The following is a 20,347-nucleotide window of genomic DNA, read 5'->3' on the forward strand; positions in this document are numbered from 1 at the left end:
TAAAGAAATAACGGTATAACTAGATTTCAGAGAAGCTGTCACACCTGTCAGTTACCGAATTCATCTAATTATCAATGTTTGGCACTGTTAATAATAAACTACTTTGACTTGGGTTCAGTGATATTTCACTGAGCCTACAGCATGCTGAGATTGGCGTATATTAAACAATTATTTTTACTCGTTTTTAAATTTGATAAATGTTGAGAGTATGTCGTTTAGTTTGATGATAGACTGACAATCGTTGCCTTAACAACAAACATAATAATATCAAGTGTTATGATTATCGTCAGTCTACATCACAATATTTCAACCTCCAACTCTACATGATCAATTGAAATTCAAATAGCCTTCTAGTCTCTCGCTAACTTATCTCGAAAGTTTAACCAGTACGTCTTGTACTAGTGAACGCAAAAGGTTATGTGTATTTGGACAATCGGTATCACTAAAACCAAGTAAACATGGGAAAAGTAAAACTTAGTCAAAATTTTCTGATATATGGTACCCAGTGCAAAGTTCTTGGGCAGTTAGTTTCCTACTACATGAACCTCGCAACGAATTTTCTCATTTCATATTCATCTATTCTCATTTACTGTGGTCTAAAATGTAGTATCGAGTTATGCCCTGATTATTTTACATAGTGGGCTAAACATTGTTCTAGACTTTTCTGGATATCAGCTACTTTTGATAATGGTCACCATATTTTGCGGAATTGTATATTCAGGGGCCCGATGTGGGTTTGATCCAATTTTGATCACATAACCTGTTTTTTTAAAAAGTAGAAGACCATGTATGTGTATGCTAATTTAGTTAGTGAAATCTATTTAATGGTACGTTTTTTTCTTTGAGAGTCATCAGCTAGATTTACTTGCACCACCGTGTTGATTTTCACGTTGAGACCCAAACCCAGTACCTTTAGCTCCAAACACCCAATACGTTATGCACTTAGCTACCAAGCTCAGACGGCTACTGGTTTTTGCAACGGAGATGAATTTTATTTCATTTTTTCAGGGATTGGTTTCACGAATTTGTCCTGGCACATGTGCATCATGAGCTGTTCTGATTAGAAGGTTTATTTATTGTCTCATTAAACATACTGAACTTTATCTATTTAACCTTTTTAAAACCTAGATTCTTGTATCTGATGCAGTCGGTTGCACAAAGAATAATAAAATGTTTGACCTTAATGAGATTTCTTCCTTTTATTATTGCTTTTCCTAGACAGAGAGGTGAAGGTTATATTAGACTAAATAAATCATTCATCATTTGTCTGAAGTTTTAATAAATCAATTGAGTTCTTTTGTGTACTCAATATTATTTGGACAAAGATTTTTTTAGAAAAAAAATGTATATACCAAACTAATAAAACTTCTGTTTTATATGACTCATTAAATGATCAAATTAAATTTTCTAGTTTCTATTGTATATTTTTAGTTATATAATTGATCATTACCTGCTTCGGTTTGGGCACCCGGGCAGTATCACAGCCCTCACACATATCGAATGAGATTTGTGTGGCGCATATGTATTTGGTGCCTCCTTGTACCAATATCTTTGTGTTAAAATAAATAATAATAAATAAATTGATTATTATATTGATTTATCTATTTGAATTAATTCATCATATATAGTGATTTGTTTTAAATAATTAAAAAAAATTTATCATTGATCAACTTAGTGTTCATCATTTCCTGAAGAATAAAGAGTTTCGTTATTATTTTTTAAATATATACAATTTCCCTGTATGATTGAAGTATAAACGTAAAACTAAATCTATGGATAATGAATTTCATTAAAACAAAACAGAAAAGAATATTATAATTGAATATGTGACTTATGTTTTTGTGTTCTTCTCACATATTAAATAATTAATCTGTTAAATGAATGGACAGATTTTTCAAGACTAAATACTTGAGAAATGATCGTTTCAGCTTTTTGTATTATTTGTAAAAAATAAAGTGTTTTACAGATTTCTAAAAATCTATCTCTGACCAGTTATATTTTGTGAAGAAAATTGTATGCATAATTTACAGCGTGATTAACAGTTAGGCGCATCACTTTTGTCACTTATACTAAATCTGTTAATAAAAAAGAACCGTTTAGAAGAACTATATTAAGTATTGATACAAATGAACATGGATTTCGATAGTATAAGAAAATGTAGTCTTTATCTTATAAGCTCTATACTCTGTCTATGGAGGTAGGAACCTGTCTAATTATTCAAGTCCTAATTTGAGTTCAGTCATGAAATTGTTATGTCTAATAATCGTGGAAATAAGATGTGCACAACAAACAACATTTACTCTTCTGACAAGTTGTTTTGTAATTTCACCTTGGTTAATAGTAAATTTTATTATTTTCATTGATGTTTACGCATACATAGTCTTATAGACATTAGTTAATCAAGAGTTCAATGTATAATATATATCATATGATCTATGTACATTTTAATATATATGGCTAATTATTTTTCGTTTACTATAGGAGAACCTTACATCCCAAGTTATATGGATCCTTTAGCTGGCCCTGAACCTTGTGTTGTTTGTGGTGATAACGCAACTGGATTTCACTATCGTGCTATGACATGTGAAGGTTGCAAAGGATTTTTTCGACGTTCAGTACAGAAAAAATTGGTTTATACTTGCAAGTTTCAAGGTCACTGCTCTGTATCTGATAAACAAAATCGAAATAGTTGTCAAAAATGTCGCTTTGATAGATGCATTAGCGGCGGTATGGCTAAGGATCGTAAGTAACATTTAGATTTATCTATATCTTCTCATCTCCAACTAATTGTATGTAATTATTATTGTTATTGTTTTGTCATACTAATTCACACGGGAAATTAGGTCGATAAATTCATAATTTATCATATCACAAAATTAATAACTTGAGTGGTAATTTTTATATGTAAGTCTATAAGCCATAGGTCAACTTTTGTTTTTCATAAGTTTAAACCTATTTTCATATTTCATGCGTCTACAATATGAAAATCAGGCGTGTTTTATCTGAGGTCATATGATTATAATTAATCAATGGTAGCTTATACTAGTGTGTAGATGTATACATACATATACAAGGTCACTATCATCAAATTATATATATATATATATATATATATATATATATATATATATATATATATATATATATATATATATATATATATATATATATAATTTTATCAGTTATTGATAATAAAGCCTGATGTGACCAAGCGAATTCTGGCTTTCATATGTGCACACTTAACTGTGCGTCAATTAACTATAACAATAACCATAATCTCGTCTTTTTCGGAGAGATGAAATGCATTATTATATGCATTTTTGAATAAAAAGTTGGATGAATTAATCCACAGAATTATTTAATTTGCGCATTAGCTGGAGGGACTGTTTATCATAACACACTGTACACAGCTTCGATGTGTAATGTTCTCATGATTAAATTACGATGTAACTGAATACAAGTTCACATTCGATTTGGGAATAATTTACATTGCATTAAAACAACTTAAAGTATGATAAAGCAATGGAAATGTTGGAGAGAATTATGTTTTGTTAGTTAGCGTGAACATCCACTCAAAGGGTAGAATTCCACAGTATATTAGTCGCCCAGTATCTGACTCCGGGTTGATCGTTTTTGATTGTTATCAAATAACTGCTGTCGAAATATACATCGCGAATATCCTCGTATATGATCATCGACGTAACTCGTGTTGATGAACAAAGGAATTAAATAAGTCAAATACGAGAATGAATGATGAATACGTATATTTCATACAATCGTTGTTTCAGACAAAATGTAGAAGAGGCGAAGAGAGCGGAGCGAAATAACACACAATGGAGAAGGCGTGTGAGCCAACTCAGTTTAGTCAAGCGTTAATCGACATTTGTGGTCACACAAAAATAAGTCACAGACATGTGATGAATAGAATAGAAGTTCACACACATACGCTCATATAAAAACAGTGAAGGTTGATAAGCGAATAATTGATAAAGTCAATTAATTGTATTTTCCAGAAGCTAGAATAAGGTATATTCGCGTAACATAGTAACCGTTACTAAGCTATCTTTATAATATTATAGTATATTTTTGATAAGCAGAGAAATTTACCATTTGTCACTCATCTTTTCCAGTTGAAAATAAAAATAAATTCCAACTCAGTGAGAATTTCTCGTCGAATTACCAAAGTTCCATCTAGTAAGCCTGTTATCAATATTGAAACATAGGAGAACACAGACAAAAGATCGACAAGTAAATATGTCCTGGGATCCTTTCTCCAACTGTTGCCAAGTGCGATCGATGATCTTGATGTTCGACTCCAAACGTTTAGTTGGTCTGCCTCTTACTTTTTGTCTTGAAGTCTACCGATTAGGACTTACCTTGTGATACAGTTTAATGGTTTCCGTAAACTGTGTCCGATCCACCTCAATCATCTTTTCCCAATTCCCTCCTTATCCGGTACTTCATTTGTTATCTGGTCTCTGGTCAAACGGATCTAGAGTATTTTCAACAGACAACTATTTATAAATACCTGTACTCTATTTCAGAAGCTTGGGGTAGTTCTCCAATTCTCAGCTCAGTACGGTAGAACTGTTTTGACGTTTCAAATGTTGGAAATTGACTTGGATCATGCATGATAGTACTTCAGAGTTTTAGACACTGGCCAACTACATGAAACTCTCCCTTGCTTTGACAATTCGTCTCTTCACATCTGTATCAGATCCTCCTTGTTTATCAACGATGGTGTCCAGTTAGATGAGGCCCCAAAGTGTCCCAGAGCACCACGTGTGACTTTGGTGGTGCTCGCTATGTTGTGCTTCAGAATCTCGCTTTTTCCCTTGTGAATGTTGAGGCTTACATCTGCGGAGGCCACTGCTACACTGGGTGTCTTCACTTGCATTTGTTGCTTTATGCGACAGTACGACTAAATCATCTGCAGAGTCCAGATAAACCAGCTGTGCTCAAGATGTCCACTAAATTCTGTGCTTTTCGTGAGTTTTAGAGGTCTTCATAATCTAGTCAATAGCCAACAGGAAGAGAAGAGGTGAGATGAGGCAGCCTTGTCTGGCACTGGTCTTCACTGGGAATGCATCCGTGAGCTTCCTTCTATGCAGAACTTCGCAATTCACTTCATTGTAAGAGATCAATATAATACTAACAATCTTTTCAGCTACTCCATAATGTCGAGGAAGATTTTGCAGGGTTGTTTGGTCCATGACGCTAAATGGTTTCTTATAACTAAGAGAATTGATGTACAGTGATAAGTCCCATTCAATCGATGGTTCAACAACGATCTTCAGTGTTGCGACTTGTTCGGTACATGATTGACCCATTCTGAGGCTAGCTTAGTAGTGCCGAATTCGGGCGTCAACTGAATTTCCTGTTGGGTTTGGCAGGGTTGTCAAAACCTTACCTAGTATTGACAGTAGTGTGATCCTCCTGTGTTTCTCGTACTTACTATGATCTCCATTCTTTGGTATTTTGAAGGGGGTCACGCTTTCCAGTCTCTTGATAGTTATGTTTGCTCTCAGACCTTTCTGAATAATGCTTTGAACATCTTTGTTGTTGCTTGTCCGCCTGTCTGGGTCCGCTACTTTGACGTTCTTGATATATCCAATGACGTTGCTAAGGCGTTTTCTGTGTTGCTTTGACGTCTAATGGGTCCAGTTAGGTTAATTTATTCAAGAGCTCTTCTTAATACCCTACCAATCTGTTTCGTTATTTCTAAATCTCGGTGATTGTTTCGTCATGTTTGTTTTTGAGTGGTCGTTCTGGTTTTCGATATTTTCGTGTTAGTTTCTGCGTTGTATGGCATGGTTTTCCTAAAGTTCCGTCTCGTGCAACTTTTCTCAGTGTCATTGCTAGGTCTTTCAAGAATTTCCGCCTATCAGCATTAATGCATCCCTTCACTCGTTTGCCTACTTCTGTGTTTTCGGTCTGCGTCTTGACTTCCTCTTTCCTATTCGGCTTTTTTGGTTACTGTCTTTTTATCCTTCTTTTCTTGGGTCTTACCCACGGCATCAGTAAATATCTTCTCTTTATGCTGGTGCTTCTTGAGGTCTAGCAATTACCGAGACTACGTAACATATTACTAAGGTCACTGTTCTCGTCATATGATCAACGTACCATCCATGTATCTCTCATAGAAGTGAAATATGCCGACTGTTTGGCGAAACTATAGGGTTCTTCAGATTTGTCACAAAACAGTGTGCCAGAAGAGCACTCGATGGCGATCATAATGAGGCACCACCGATTTACTTCTGGAAATCTTCATCAAATCCAAACTGCATTTCGAAATTTCAGTACAGTGCAGGTTTAATCCTTTTGTTCAGTGCTTTGGGAGGCTCACGCCGATTTTGTTATGACCAGTGAGACATTTATGAATAGAGAAGTGATGTCTAGTGATACCATTTTCTTTCTCGATATAATGAAGTCAGAAGTACTATGTCTCCAGATCTGGCTTATGGCAGGTTGTAAAATTTCCACCAAATGTTTGGCAGTTGCGTGGTATGGACAGTTATATATATCCATGGTAGGACGAAGATCTTTTTCATATACCTTTGAGAGTCCATATAATCACGGGATAAAAGAAGCCATTGATCTTAGGTATTTGAATAGATCCTCGTTAATAATTGACTCATTTTTCAATACTTGCATCATTTTAGTCAACTTCTGATTATTTTGTTCAGAAAAGAAAATTCTCTACGTTGAAATATCTTTATGTTTTTAACAAGTTAGTTGGTTTATTTACTTTTCTGAATACAGAATTACTGACCGTAAGAGCGGCCCTGGTAAGGGCAGAAGCTAGACATGCTTCTTTTAAATGTAGTACTGGAATGCTTAATGCTTCTCCAGTATAAGGAAGTATGGACCCGAGGGATTTTGATAGATTAGTACAAATACAACCAGTTATTGAAAGCGGCCGATTAATGTCGACTTTATAAACAATCTGAACTGAGGTCAACCCGTCCGTCATCTTACATTTTTTCCTTGACACGAGCAAGTAAATGTAAGTTCCCATGGTTGACCAATGTAACTAGCTTCACGAGAGTTCATATAATGATAACTACAAAACGAAGTGACCACTCTGCATAATTCATCTTCTAATATCAGTACCATCCTCGTACAAATGGAAAATATTAGTTGTATATTTCCATTACTGAATTTCTTTACACTATTCTATGTTACATCTCTAGACCGTCACATATAAGGAATCCCACTAACGTTTTCCATGAATACCCAATACATATTGTCTTTACGAAATGAACTATTTACCTTTAGCATTTGTATGAATACTGACGTTTACTAACCTAAACTATTCATTAACTAATTTGTATTATCGCTGTAAAGCAAAGTCACTGAACTAATTCTGTTACATTATGAGTAATATTATTCAGTAGAATATTGGTAGGTTAACGGTTCGTGTACAACTTAATAAAAGGTTTTATATAACTTCGACTTCAAATTTTACCATTGCGATATAACACAAAGAAGTTGACTTGAAAGCAACAATTTTCAATGTTAATCAAATGTTTGTTGTCTTTTTTTTCATAAAAATCCTCTTCTAATAGTCGTACTTGATGAAGATAAACGTTTAGCTAAACGTCGTCTAATCGAAGCAAATCGAGCACGTAAAAGAGCTGAAGCTATAGAAGCCTCCACTGCTGCATGTGTTACAGATCCATCAATTAATATACCTAATTTTACAAATCCTAATTCAGTATCAAAATATCATTTCATTCACAATCAGCCAATCTCTACATCGAACACCATCTCTAGTACACCTGTTATTATGTCAACGGTTCCTTATCATTCTACAATCCATCCTAATACTCATTTTACCAATCAATTTGCACTCAGTTCAACAACTGGAAGTCAGTTTAACTGTAATCCTATTCAAACACGTTATTTGGAGGTAACCAACAATGATAGCCACTCATTTGTCGATCCAAAAACTCCAGATGCAACATATTCACCTGCAAATGAGGCACAATTAATTGTACAACCTATTCAAAGAATCGATAAATTACAACTAACTACTATGCCCAACAACATATACTGGAATCCTATATGCGGAGCTCCGTATAAACAGTGTTTCATGAATGATACTAGTAATCATGATAACAATAATTCTAAAATCCCACTTTCATTTAAAGAATCCATCAATGGAATTCAGTTGTCTAGTGTATCAATGCAAATTAACAAAACTCCATTATATTCTAGTGAAGATGGTTACTGCAACTTACCAAGTAAATATAATTATTTTAATAGCCAACAAAGTGTGTGTACGAATGCTGAAGATAATAACCGAATTAACAATATCAATGTTAATAATGTCCAAACAAATACAGATTATGAGCCTCAACAGTATTCTCCTATAACACCTGAGAAATGTCAAACATTATCTTGTGATCAACCAGCGATCAAAGATCATTTATCAGTTTCATATCCTAAGTATATTAGTATGATGGATTCAAATGATACAGTGCATAATGACTGCCCATGGACAACAGAAGATCAAAATATGGTTGATTCTATTGTTCAAGCTTATAGTAATATGTTGAATCCAAACTTCAAACGAAAGGTATTGTATTACCCATTAATTTTTTACATATGATTTTGTGAGTTTTATCTACTGTAAATTTCTAGTCCTGATAAATGGATAACTGGATAATTATGTTACATTTTGATGTTCTAGCTCATACTTTGAGTATGCCTCCACAGTAGCGGTGGATGAACGCTTAACTTCTACTTCTTTATTTCGTGTTATGCATTTACATAATGTCGTTGATCATCACTGCAATATGGCTCATAGACTGATGTGAAATAATTCACGGTTAGTTTCTAAGCAGTGTCATACTTTACATATCACCATGGTTGATAGCTGATTGTTTCATTTAACAAATTGTTAATTAAGTCGTGAGTTTAACATAATTTTTGTTGCTGTTGAACTATCCTTGCTATTTACTGGATAAAACCCAACTTGTGAAGTACTGAAGCATTGATTAAACGTTTTACTTTGGGGAAAAATAGCTCATACGAACGGGTATGACATCTTATCACCTTAGTGATTTCAAAAGATATATATTTTTGATAGTATCTTCAGCTTTACACATAATGAAAACAGTCTTATGATAACTGAAGTGTTATATCTAGTCAATCATAGTTAACTTAGAATCCGACAGGAATTTATAACAAGACAATAAACAACAGAATGGGGTTAATTTCAAATGTCATAGAAGACTAAACGCAAGATATACAATGCAAACAGAGAGAATGAGAACAAAGAATGGACAATCATAGATGACAATTAACTGTTAGTTTACGAGGAGAAGGATGAGTAAGTTCCGCCATTATGACGAATTTTGTTCCATACCACCTAACGCCAATAATTAGAAGTGTTGTGAAGACTCTAAGCAAGTCTTTACTTGTCAATTTGGTTCAAGTCAGCGATAGATCAATGTTCTTCCAATCAGCTCACCCTTTTTCTTCTCAACCTTCTGCGACAGCCTGTTCTTTATGCCCAACCCTCGTATTTCTTGCAAATGCATGCTTCGAACACACTACTGGTCTAATCACGTCAACCTTGAATAACATAAAAATGGATTCTTAAAGATACATATTTCTATCAGTAAAGTCTACTTGTATTTTGGTTATAAGGTTCATGTAGGAATTCGGGCTGTGGATAAACTCCACGTTGTCAAGTCATCTTAGTGTATCATGGTCAGTAATTATGGTTACGTTTTCGTTCGTTTAGTCACTCACTTGTAGATATTTTGGAATAATTTATATCATAGTGTTAACTGGATGTGTGACTTTTGCTATATTGTTTCCCTTTCGTTATGACTGACTGCGCTACAACTGACACCTCCGTAACATGATGGAGTGACATTTTCGTCGTCATGCAAACCAGCGAAAACTACAGCGAACAAAACACGCCATCCATTGTGGGCTATGATAGCGTAAATACTAATCCTCGCTTCATTTTGGTTGGTTGCCAGGTGAAAGGTCAAAACTGCGAGCGAAAGTGGAGTTTATCCTCGGTCGGAATTCGTTTAATTTGTTGATAGTATTCATCACAGATTGACATCAGTTAGACTACCAAAACAAAACTGATGTTTTATCCTAGTGTGCTTTTAGTGATTGTCAAAAACCAATTTTCAGCTATTTCTATCATTGAAATTTGAATGAATTATATCGATTCTCGGTTTCTAAACTAATGAACAAATATAATTTGTAATTTGTAAGAATTAAACCTATATATATTTCACAACTATAGTTAATTAATCCATTATTGCATATTCTCAATAAATGTATGTTTCGTTGCTCACTAACTGCAATGATATTAGTCTCTCTACTTGTTTAAATCTACATTTTTATTTCTCTCAAATAGATTGACAATGGAGATGTTGACAAAGAACCTGAGAAAGCTTTCTATTCTTCAACAGATTCAAAAATCAGTTCACTTATTGAACCAATGATTGCATCACTTGTTGCATTCGCCAGATTAGTTCCTGGATTTGAATTGGTATGTATGAAATATTACTGTTGATATGTATGCATATGTATATATAATTTAGGGGAAAATGAAGTCAGTTAACTATTTTTAAGTTTTATAGATTTGGGTTTTTGAATTGATTTTTATTCTCTTATAAACTAAGGAAATGACGAAAGTGTCTGTTAATGATTAAAACACTCGATTTCTAACGGTTATTAGTGGCAATAGTTCGAATCCGGCTTCGAACAATTAGGTTATATCACTGATCTTCGTACTAAAAAAGCCGAATTTTGAAGCTTGTATTCGATTATGGATTCGGATTATTGTATTCTAGTGAAGTGTAAATATAGATTTAAATTTTAACAAACTTTACTATCACAGAACATCATTAGAAAATTTAACTAGAGCAAAATAAAATTTGTAAACCTGTTATTGTTAACAGTAGTAGACTAAGATAATTGTACTATACTTACTGGTGCTTTCACATCATAACTTCTCCAGATATTCCTTATGCTTAGTTTTATATTTCTTGTATTTATTCTAGTTAGATGCCAACGATCAAACGCGTTTGTTACGTGGCTGCTGCTTAGATATTATCACTCTACGTGCTGCGTACTTATTAAGTCGCATTGCTGTCTCACTTGGAATTGTTGATTCTAATGGACATAACAAGCCACAATCTACAACAAGTCCATTAGATTCGGTCGATATTTTTGTGCAGAATCTTCCTTCACATCAACACAATGTTGCGTCTGTTATTCCAAATAATATTTACCCTCAATTAGGCACTTCTGATGTGAAATGTGCCCAGATGATTCGTGCGGTAGCATTGAAATTAGCTCGCCTTGAAATCGACCAAACAGAAGTTGCATTAATGACATCTATTTTATTAATGTCCCCAGGTATGTCAATGTTTAAGTACCACATTTTGTTTGTTAAGTCTTTTACTAACTCAGCTTTCCAATCGAACAATTCTGATTACATACAGTCTCATGCTCACTAGTGACTAACTCAACCATAAGAATTAGTGAACTGTATGCAGAGATGAATGGCATTGGAATCCAAGTTGCTCATTTCGTCCTATTTGAGACTCGTTAGCTGGATATGCCTGCTTCTTATAGTTGCTAGTCACTCCGAGACTTGAACCCAGTACTGTTCGCTTCGAAGAACATCGCGTTATCCACTTAGCTACTGAGTCCTGATAACCGCTGGTTTGTACAAAATGAATTTTGATTCATTTTTATTGGTTGTTTGAACCTTCTCAATGGTGTTTAGAACTTCAGTTGGTCAGTCGCTATTACATCTGTGCATAATATGCAGGAGTTTAAACCGAAAGGCACTAGGTTTAGGTCTCGGAGAGAACATCAACTTTGGGATGCTGATACATGCAGCTGACGAGTTTTAAATAGGACTGGGCGTAAGTTCTGGACTCCACTGCTAGTAACCACACATTCTGCTTATAACGCTTATGAGTTAATAGCAATATGGAAGCAATCTGCGTAGGATGTATGTATGCCAAAGCAGACTTCTCAATTGCGGTCCTAAACATCTATGGGAAGATTCAAATAACCAATACAAATGGATTAATAAATTGGTTGTATGAACTGCAAGAGAATCTTAAACTATGGTAAAGTAGGGATCGAGGACTGACTAGTGTTCAGTGATTGTCTAGCTTTAGTCAGCTGGTAATGCAAACTAAAGAAATGGACGAGAAACAAAAGTACTGATTTCATTTCCCAGATACTTGGCTTTGGATCATACTCTAAATATGAGGGCCAGTGATGCTATCCGGTTATCTAAATCAATGTAAGAGGAGACGATTTCTCACCTATGACTTAATGGGTAGAAGTAAAACGCCCTAACCACTAAACCATATTTATCAGTCACTTTTGAGATCAAATTCGCTACGTTCATGTATAAATTTTTATACTTCTGCAATTCAAATATTCTCACTTTGCTATGAGAAGTAAATTGAGCGGATTTCGTTTTGCTCTTTAGAATTTATGGTTAAGTAGTTTAAAATTGTTCTAATCGGTTTGACCCATTTAGCATATTTGCATCAATTGTATATGTCTAACCACTATGAGTTACAAAGGCAAATATTTATTTTTTTTACTATACGTGATATATCAAATACAGTGAAGTTTTCTGTTGAAAATTTTGGAATCTACATAGTGCGGTAATAATTATGACCTATGGATTGTCAAGTAATATTTTGTAGGACTACTTCTCCATGCAAACCCGATTGTTATCATCAAGATAGGAAATAAAGTAATGACCGCCACACCTAAAGTACGTTTAAAAACCAAGTACATAGATCACTTGGTTAATAACTTACACTTATTTTTATAAAACCCTAGGCTGACCAACATCATGCCAGATGTTCAAATGTTTCGACTAACTGATGAATAATTTTTATCTGCTTTCCATCTTAATATGTACGTGTCATTCACTTGTGATTTAATACGTTATCACCATGTCTCTGTAGTTACAGAAGACTTACTTTCTTTAAGCTGAATGATTCAGTTGATTAAACTAACACCACCATGAAAACTCGACTCATTCCGTATATGGACGTTTATATGAATAAATGACATATATATATGGTTACATTGAAATCAACTAAACCTTATCTATATTGGGTCGACCTCTAATGCTTTTTATATAAAGTTATATCTATTCCTTAAAAAGTAGGTGAAATGTTTCAGTATACTAATTACCATAAACAGACTGCACTCACATGAAAGCTTACGAATACAAAATGAATGATCAAATTGCTTTCCCGGTTTCTTGTTCTGCCTTATATTTCGATGTCAGTTAGCAATAAATTTAACATGAAAGCTGGTTAAGTAATTAATAGCATCTGAAAAGGATCATCAACACATATAGTTTCAGGTTATCATCATTGACTAGGAGAATTATGCTTGTTTTATTGTCACTGTCTAAAATCTTCCCCTTATTATTTATTTCTGATGTTAGTTGTGGCTTATAAAGCAGCTATTTTGGATTATTCTTTAATTACTTTCTGAAATAAACTAATATTTTTCTCGTTTTAGCAAGTAAATCATTATTCCTGCTAGCTATTCCGTCGGTGTAATTTAAATATGGTCACGGTTACTGACCTTAGTTCTTTATAGTGAATAATTTTCGTTTTAATTGCATAATACATGAATTATAAGATATTCGACTAGTATTCTTTATTATTTTAATCAATTGCTATCCGATTTCATTCTCATTTTCCACGCATTCATATTAAAGGTTTGTAGTAACAACAACTGATAATAAACATCCAAGTCTTTTTGTGTTCTGTAGGAATTAACTAACTTTAAGATGATATATGCCCAGCTTTAAGACACACTTAGTGTATGAGAGCTATTTATAAAACTCGTTTGCCGGTATAAATGAAGAGCGTTTTGAATTTACCCAAGAGTATAACCATTAGGTTATCGATTTACTGTAAAGCCTTATACCATAGAAGGCGTGGCTCATATATATTTGGTGCCCCCTTGTACCAATATTTATTTGTTCAAATAAATAAAATAAATAATATACCATAGAATAATGTGTTATTTTGACCGATACTTATCTATCTATCGTTGTAAAGTTAGCTTTGTAATTGTCATTGAAGAAATATATGCTTCGCCTTTATTTGTCGTCGACCATGTTTAGTAAATTAATTACTTAATTTTTTATTTTTATTTACAATACTGAAGATCGTTTTGGCTTAACTGACTGTGAAACTGTCGAACATACTCAGGATATTTTATTGGAGACGTTCAATCGTTATGCTAATCGTATTCGAAAAATTCGTTCCAATCGAATGAATCATAATAACATGTCAAGTCGTTCAGTTAACATCAATGGAATTTCACAACAACAACAACAACAACAGTACTGGCCGAGGATTCTCATGGCTTTAACTGAATTGCGTTCAATTACGTTGTGCAACCAAGGTTTATTTGTGGAAAAAGCCTACGGCAATACAACTGAACAGTTGCCATGGTATTTTCATGAGTTATTCACCGGAGACTTTATAATTCAAGAGACTAATATTTATAGCTTTGAGCGTGGCACCAATAATGACAATAATAATAATTTGTGTTGAATGTAAAGCGCCTAACCTTTTATGAAAATATCAAGGTATACCAGTATTGCTCATTGTTATTATTATTATTATTATTATTATTATTAGACTTGCAAGTGAATATGTAGATAAACAGTGGACTATGCTTATAATGCTTTTATTTCGTCTCATTTTCACTTGTGTCATGCCTTTCTCTGTGAGTTTTTTTCTTCATTTCTATGTTGTTACTTTGTTTCATTTTTTAACTTACAATATGTTTTATTTTGTTATCTGTATATTACTCACCATTTTCTCTTCCTCTTTGTGTTAATTACATAATATCATTCTACAAAATGATATATCACCATTCTTTGACAATAAGTAAGGAAACTTTTATAACAACAGAATAGTAGTATTTGTTTGTTCGTTATTTTGATGGAAAAAAATTACTCCTCATTTCACTAACATACCATTTAAATTATATTGATTTTAGTAAATAAAAAGACGAAATTTGTACAATGACTTAAAGTGATGTGTATGTACTTCAATTCATTTGATCTAGAGCTTCACGTTCATAAAAATCTTCGTTTATTTCGTCAAATACTTTTTTTAGATTAGTTAGGATTTTTTTCTATTTTCTGTCTACCTCTACAGGATATTGACAATAGAATTTTTATTTAAGTATTAATACACAGTGAAATGTGTCATTTGGTCTCAGTACTACTAGTGATTCATTTTATATTCTTAATTATTACTTTCGATTAAATGCATATTAATAAATGTACTACTACTATTATTATTATTGTTATTATTATTATTATTATTATTATTGATAGTAGTACCAATGAAGTAATGCCACTAATAACCATAAAACGTAGCATATAATTTTCAGAATTCTTTTTCTTCAACTTAACACCCTTATGTCATCATGCGTTTTACCACTCATCATTATCTTCTCAGATATAATAGTGGTCTACTTACCTTTCTTTTTTCTTCTATAATAAACAATTTAAGAGTGGTTCGTCCATCAGAGTAAACAACTTATTAAAATACTGTGTCGACATATTGATTCACATGTGTTAGTTGCATACATTTTACTAACCTGCCTTTTGTTTGACTTAATCTGTCAGTACATATTGTAGATATATGAAAACAACACAAGGATCCATATTCGTGTGTACCATCCTCATCGATATCTGTATGACGTCTTATATCAAATGTGATTTTATTCCTTCTTTTTTCGTTGATTGTTTTTATAAGAATACAAACAATCTTGATAAATGGTTAAAAATTATCAAGCATACAAGGATCTTACTTTTAATTAGGCATTCCTTGTTTGTGTGTGAGCGGTTTTTTTTTAATTTTTCTTTGTATAAATGTGCATGCTCTTATATCTTACAGAAAAAACTTGTTTTCATTCATTAAAATACTTCTTCCCATACCTGGTGCTTGTCTACTTAGTGTTAGGTGGTTGAAGGTGTTCGGCGGTAAACCCTGGAATTAGGTTTCGTGCCAGTTAGTGCTTGTCATCGAGGCGCATCTGTATTATTAAAGGAGTTCAATCCCCTTATAGAATTCGAACCCCGACAACTCAGTTTTACAGTTTAAGGTCTTCCCATTGAGCTGTTCGGGATGTAACTGGCACGTATGCCCGAGTCGTATACACCGATTGATTACTTGGTAGTACCCAATGTCATATTCTTCTAGTCCTTAGGTCTGATCTAGGTTCTTGATTATCATTTGGTGTATCCGACATATTTTTCTCATTTTTAGAAGAAATTTCATCAAGAACATGTGAATCATTAAGATAACCCATACCTGGTAAAACAACTAGAGAATCCCGATAACTAGATTCGTCAGGAATTTTGTCGCAGAATGATGAGCTCCATTTGGTGCAGCTGTACTCATTATGCTGCTCGGTTTATTTTCTGTTTCTTCATGGGCGGGTACTTCAACAATTTCAACAGCATTTAACAAGACCCCGTCTTTCTGTGAGCTGGACAAGTCACTGCTTGAACATTGTCGTTCGGGGATAATGAGATTTGAACCCACTACAGGGCATGTCTCTGAAATGGACGTTTCTAGACCTCTGGGCAGATCATGAATGACTGCTACTGTTTCGTTTAAATTACTGCTTGTCAAGGATCAATGGAGGCTTTCACTGACACATTCATCCATTCTGCAATCATTTTCCAGCTCTTTACGCAATTTAGGAATAGATTCATCAACTACCGTCACACAACACATGGATGATTCAGCAGCCGTGTGTGCAATTTGTCGATCAATTCCAACTAACCCTTCTTAAAACGCTGCTGTTGTTGCTGAAAATAACAACAGCAATTGATCGGGAGAGAGAGTCATTTTATGCTTCTGTATGAATCAGCACGGTAATATAAGATACAGTATAACTAATTAACAACCAATGTCGGACCGGACCAATGACACGTAAACACGTACGAACAGTCTAGAGTCCATGTCGGTCCGTCCTCTTGCCTAGCACTGCCTGTTAAATCCAGAACACCAATCCCAGCCTCTGTGATATGAATCATGTATTTCAAACATACTGGGTTTATACACCAACCAGACAGACCACATCGCACCATCAAAATAGAAAATAACGTTTGTATAAGATTTAGCCAAAAGTGGCTTTGAATGTGGGAGACCGTTATTTATAGACTGGGTATAATTCAAGAACGGTAAATCGCATAATAATAGTCTATGGGTTAAAATAGAGCTTTTAATAAGGCGAACATGAATATGTATAGTTTAGCTACTTAATAATTATACAATAAAAATATATGGTCCATAAATAGTTCTCAAAAGTTACCTTTCATTAATCTCATCGGGATATAACACCATCGTAACTTGTTCAATGGAATTCAATTAATGCTAGAAGACCAGACAGAATTGCATTGGTTACTGTTGGGGTGATCCAGAAATCGCTTGCAAAAAATAAGCAAGCATCAAGAATCACTAAGAAGTGTTTCGTCCAATCAGCGTTCATTTGGAGTCTTGGCCAGAAATATCAAGGTAGCGAAACGTCACATGCGGAAGCTCTGATTGGTTGGCTACTACAGTGCTACTATGTTTAGTAGCATTCCAGAATATTCCAGCGACCCAAGGACATTTAGATATATTATAAAAACCCTATATTTTCTGTAATAAAATGAACCTCGGAGTAAAGTATTTTCCCTCATACTTGCGTCTTCTCTCTGGTGTTCAAGTCGCTGTGCAGTTCTAGCTTTCGGGGTACCATAATAGCTTAGGAAACTAACATAGCGTTCAATCGATAAGACTTATCAGTGGCGACGGGGATGCAAACTGCAATGAATATTTCCTTGGAGCAATTAGAAGCCTATATGGTGCGTCAAGAAAAGAGGTTCGAAGAGTCCCAAATTAGAATCATGGAAACCGTAATGCAGAAATCCTGCCTGTCCGAGAGAAACCCTGCTTCTAGTGAGTCTCAAGTATCACATACTGATTCAGTCATTAACGCCATCCATGAGTTTAATTTTGATGATGTAGCAGGTGTAACTTTTAAGTCGTAGTTTAAGAAGTATGAAGATTTGTTTTACATTGATCTCTGCAAACTGGATGATGCTTCAAAAGTCAGAATACTTCTGATAAAACTTGGGACTATGGAACATGAACGTTATAGCAACTTCATTCTGCCGAAGAATCCACGAAATTTTAGTTTTGATGAAACAGTCAAAACCCTGTCCCAAATCTTCGGAGAACAATCATCTCTATTTAATATCCGTTATCAATGCTTGAAAATAACGAAAGAACCAGGAGATAACTGGGTGAAGCATGCAGGAATTGTGAATCGAGAATGTGAGAGGTTCAAATTGTCTTCCATGACTGAAGACCAATTAAAAGCCTAGTATTTATCTGTAGCCTGCGCTCACCCGAGGATGCTGATATCCGAACAAGAATTCTATGCAAACTAGAACACTGCCCCAACATGACATTGCGGGAAGTAGCTACCGAATGCCAAAGGTTAGTGAATCTGAAGCATGATGTCTCGATGGTAGAAAACGGCAACCGGTTCCTTCATGTCAATGCAGTCGAGAAAAAATCTCACAAGGTTCCAGCACTCAGAATTATCATAATGAAAGCAACAAACCATCGTCCACATGCTGGTTATGTGGCGGTCGGCACTTCAAAAGGTTTTGTCCGTTTAGAAAGCATCGTCGTACTGTGTGTTCCAGAAAAGGACACAAAGAAAGCCATTGCAGAACCCGAAAACGCCGTCAACCGGAAGTGTATTCTGAAAGGTTCAAACTACAAACAGCTAAAGTAACGGTAGCTCTTCACAAAGCTGGTTCCCATTACCGTAGAAAGTATGTGTCTCTCAAGATTAATGGGTACGATGCCCTCTTACAGTTAGATACAGCCTCTGACATAACGCTTATAAGCAGGAAAACGTGAGAGAAAATTGGGAGACCGAAAATATATTCAACTCATCAATTAGCACATAGTGCATCCGGGGGAATTCTAAATATAGCTGGTGAGATTCATTGTGAAGTCACAGTCAAAGACTCCACGGAGAAGGGTGTAATATTTCTGACAGACCGTCCATCACTCGATTTATTGGGGCTTGATTGGATAGAAAAGTTGAAGTTAACAGACCGCCCCATAAACTCAATCTGCAACAACGTCAGCAAGTCGAAAGTTGATGAGAAAAACTCAGTAGAAGCATTATTAAAACGACATAAAATGGTATTTAGTGATGGTCTTGGAGAATGCACTAAATTTAAGGCTGCTCTTACCCTTCGACAGGGATCAAAACCAGTGTTTCGTCCTAAAAGACCCGTACCATATGCTGCCCTCTCAGTGGTTGAACAAGAGCTAGGACGACTCCAGAAACTGGGTGTCATTTAACCGGTGAATTTCTCAGAATGGGCCGCACAGATAGTAGTAGTAAAGAAGACTAATGGTAGCGTCCGTTTATGTGCCGACTACTCAACCGGGTTGAACGAAGCCTTAGAAACTCATCAGTATCCATTACCCTTACCTGAAGATCTTCTTGCTAAATTGAATGGAGGTAAGCTTTTCGCAAAGTTGGATTTATCAGAAGCTTATTTACAAATCCCTGTTGCTGACGAGTCTAAAACCTTGCTTACCATAAACACACACAAGGGCCTATTCCGGTATAATCGACTGCCATTCGGAGTCAAGACGGCCCCATCCATATTTCAGCAAATAATGGATACTATCCTACAGAATGTCCCAGGTGCTGCAGCTTACCTAGATGATATAATAATTATGGGAGTAGATAGAATAGACTTAGAAAAGAAGCTCGACCAGGTGCTGTCGCGAATAGCCGAATATGGACTCCGGCTTCGTCCAAAGAAATGTAGCTTCTGTATCCAAAAAGTACGCTACCTTGGATTTATAATCGACAAAGATAGCAGAAGACCAGGTTCGGAGAATACCCAGGCAGTGAAAACTACGCTCAGATCGACGGATGTCCCCACACTACGATCCTTCTTGGGACTAGTTAGCCATTATGGAGCTTTTATTCCGAACCTTCATTACGTGCCCCCCATGAATAACCTTCTGGCGAAGAATGTAAAATGGAATTGGTCTGCAACTTGCCAAGCCGCTTTCGATGAAATCAAGAAAGTACTAGTCTCGGAACTGCTGCTCACCCATTACGATCCATCCTTACCCATTGTAGTGGCATCAGACGCATCAAACTACGGCATTGGAGCAGTTATTTCTCACATCATGCCAGACGGATCCGAGAAAGCGATATCACATGCGGCTAGATCGTTAACGTCAGC

At 35.0% G+C, this 20,347-nt stretch overlaps 1 protein-coding gene across 1 annotated transcript; it reads left to right on the top strand.

The window, feature by feature from the left end:
• The first annotated feature begins 2,481 nt into the window (after nucleotides 1-2,481).
• On the top strand, nucleotides 2,482-16,925 carry MS3_00000773 (uncharacterized protein). Its single transcript, XM_051208415.1, has 5 exons — nucleotides 2,482-2,742; nucleotides 7,569-8,581; nucleotides 10,391-10,525; nucleotides 11,040-11,397; nucleotides 14,209-16,925. Exons 1-5 carry the CDS (start codon nucleotides 2,730-2,732, stop codon nucleotides 14,598-14,600), a joined length of 1,911 nt encoding a protein of 636 aa, XP_051064383.1. The 5' UTR covers nucleotides 2,482-2,729; the 3' UTR covers nucleotides 14,601-16,925.
• The last annotated feature ends 3,422 nt before the right edge of the window (nucleotides 16,926-20,347 follow it).

Source organism: Schistosoma haematobium, chromosome 7 (assembly GCF_000699445.3).
Source record: "Schistosoma haematobium chromosome 7, whole genome shotgun sequence".
Taxonomy (NCBI): domain Eukaryota; kingdom Metazoa; phylum Platyhelminthes; class Trematoda; order Strigeidida; family Schistosomatidae; genus Schistosoma; species Schistosoma haematobium.

Bases quoted from the DNA above. Each gene is read 5' to 3' on its own strand.
- MS3_00000773 (XM_051208415.1), top strand. The intron at 10,526-11,039 runs GTATGTATGAAA...TATTTATTCTAG, and splicing joins TAGTTCCTGGATTTGAATTG to TTAGATGCCAACGATCAAAC. The intron at 11,398-14,208 runs GTATGTCAATGT...ACAATACTGAAG, and splicing joins TATTTTATTAATGTCCCCAG to ATCGTTTTGGCTTAACTGAC.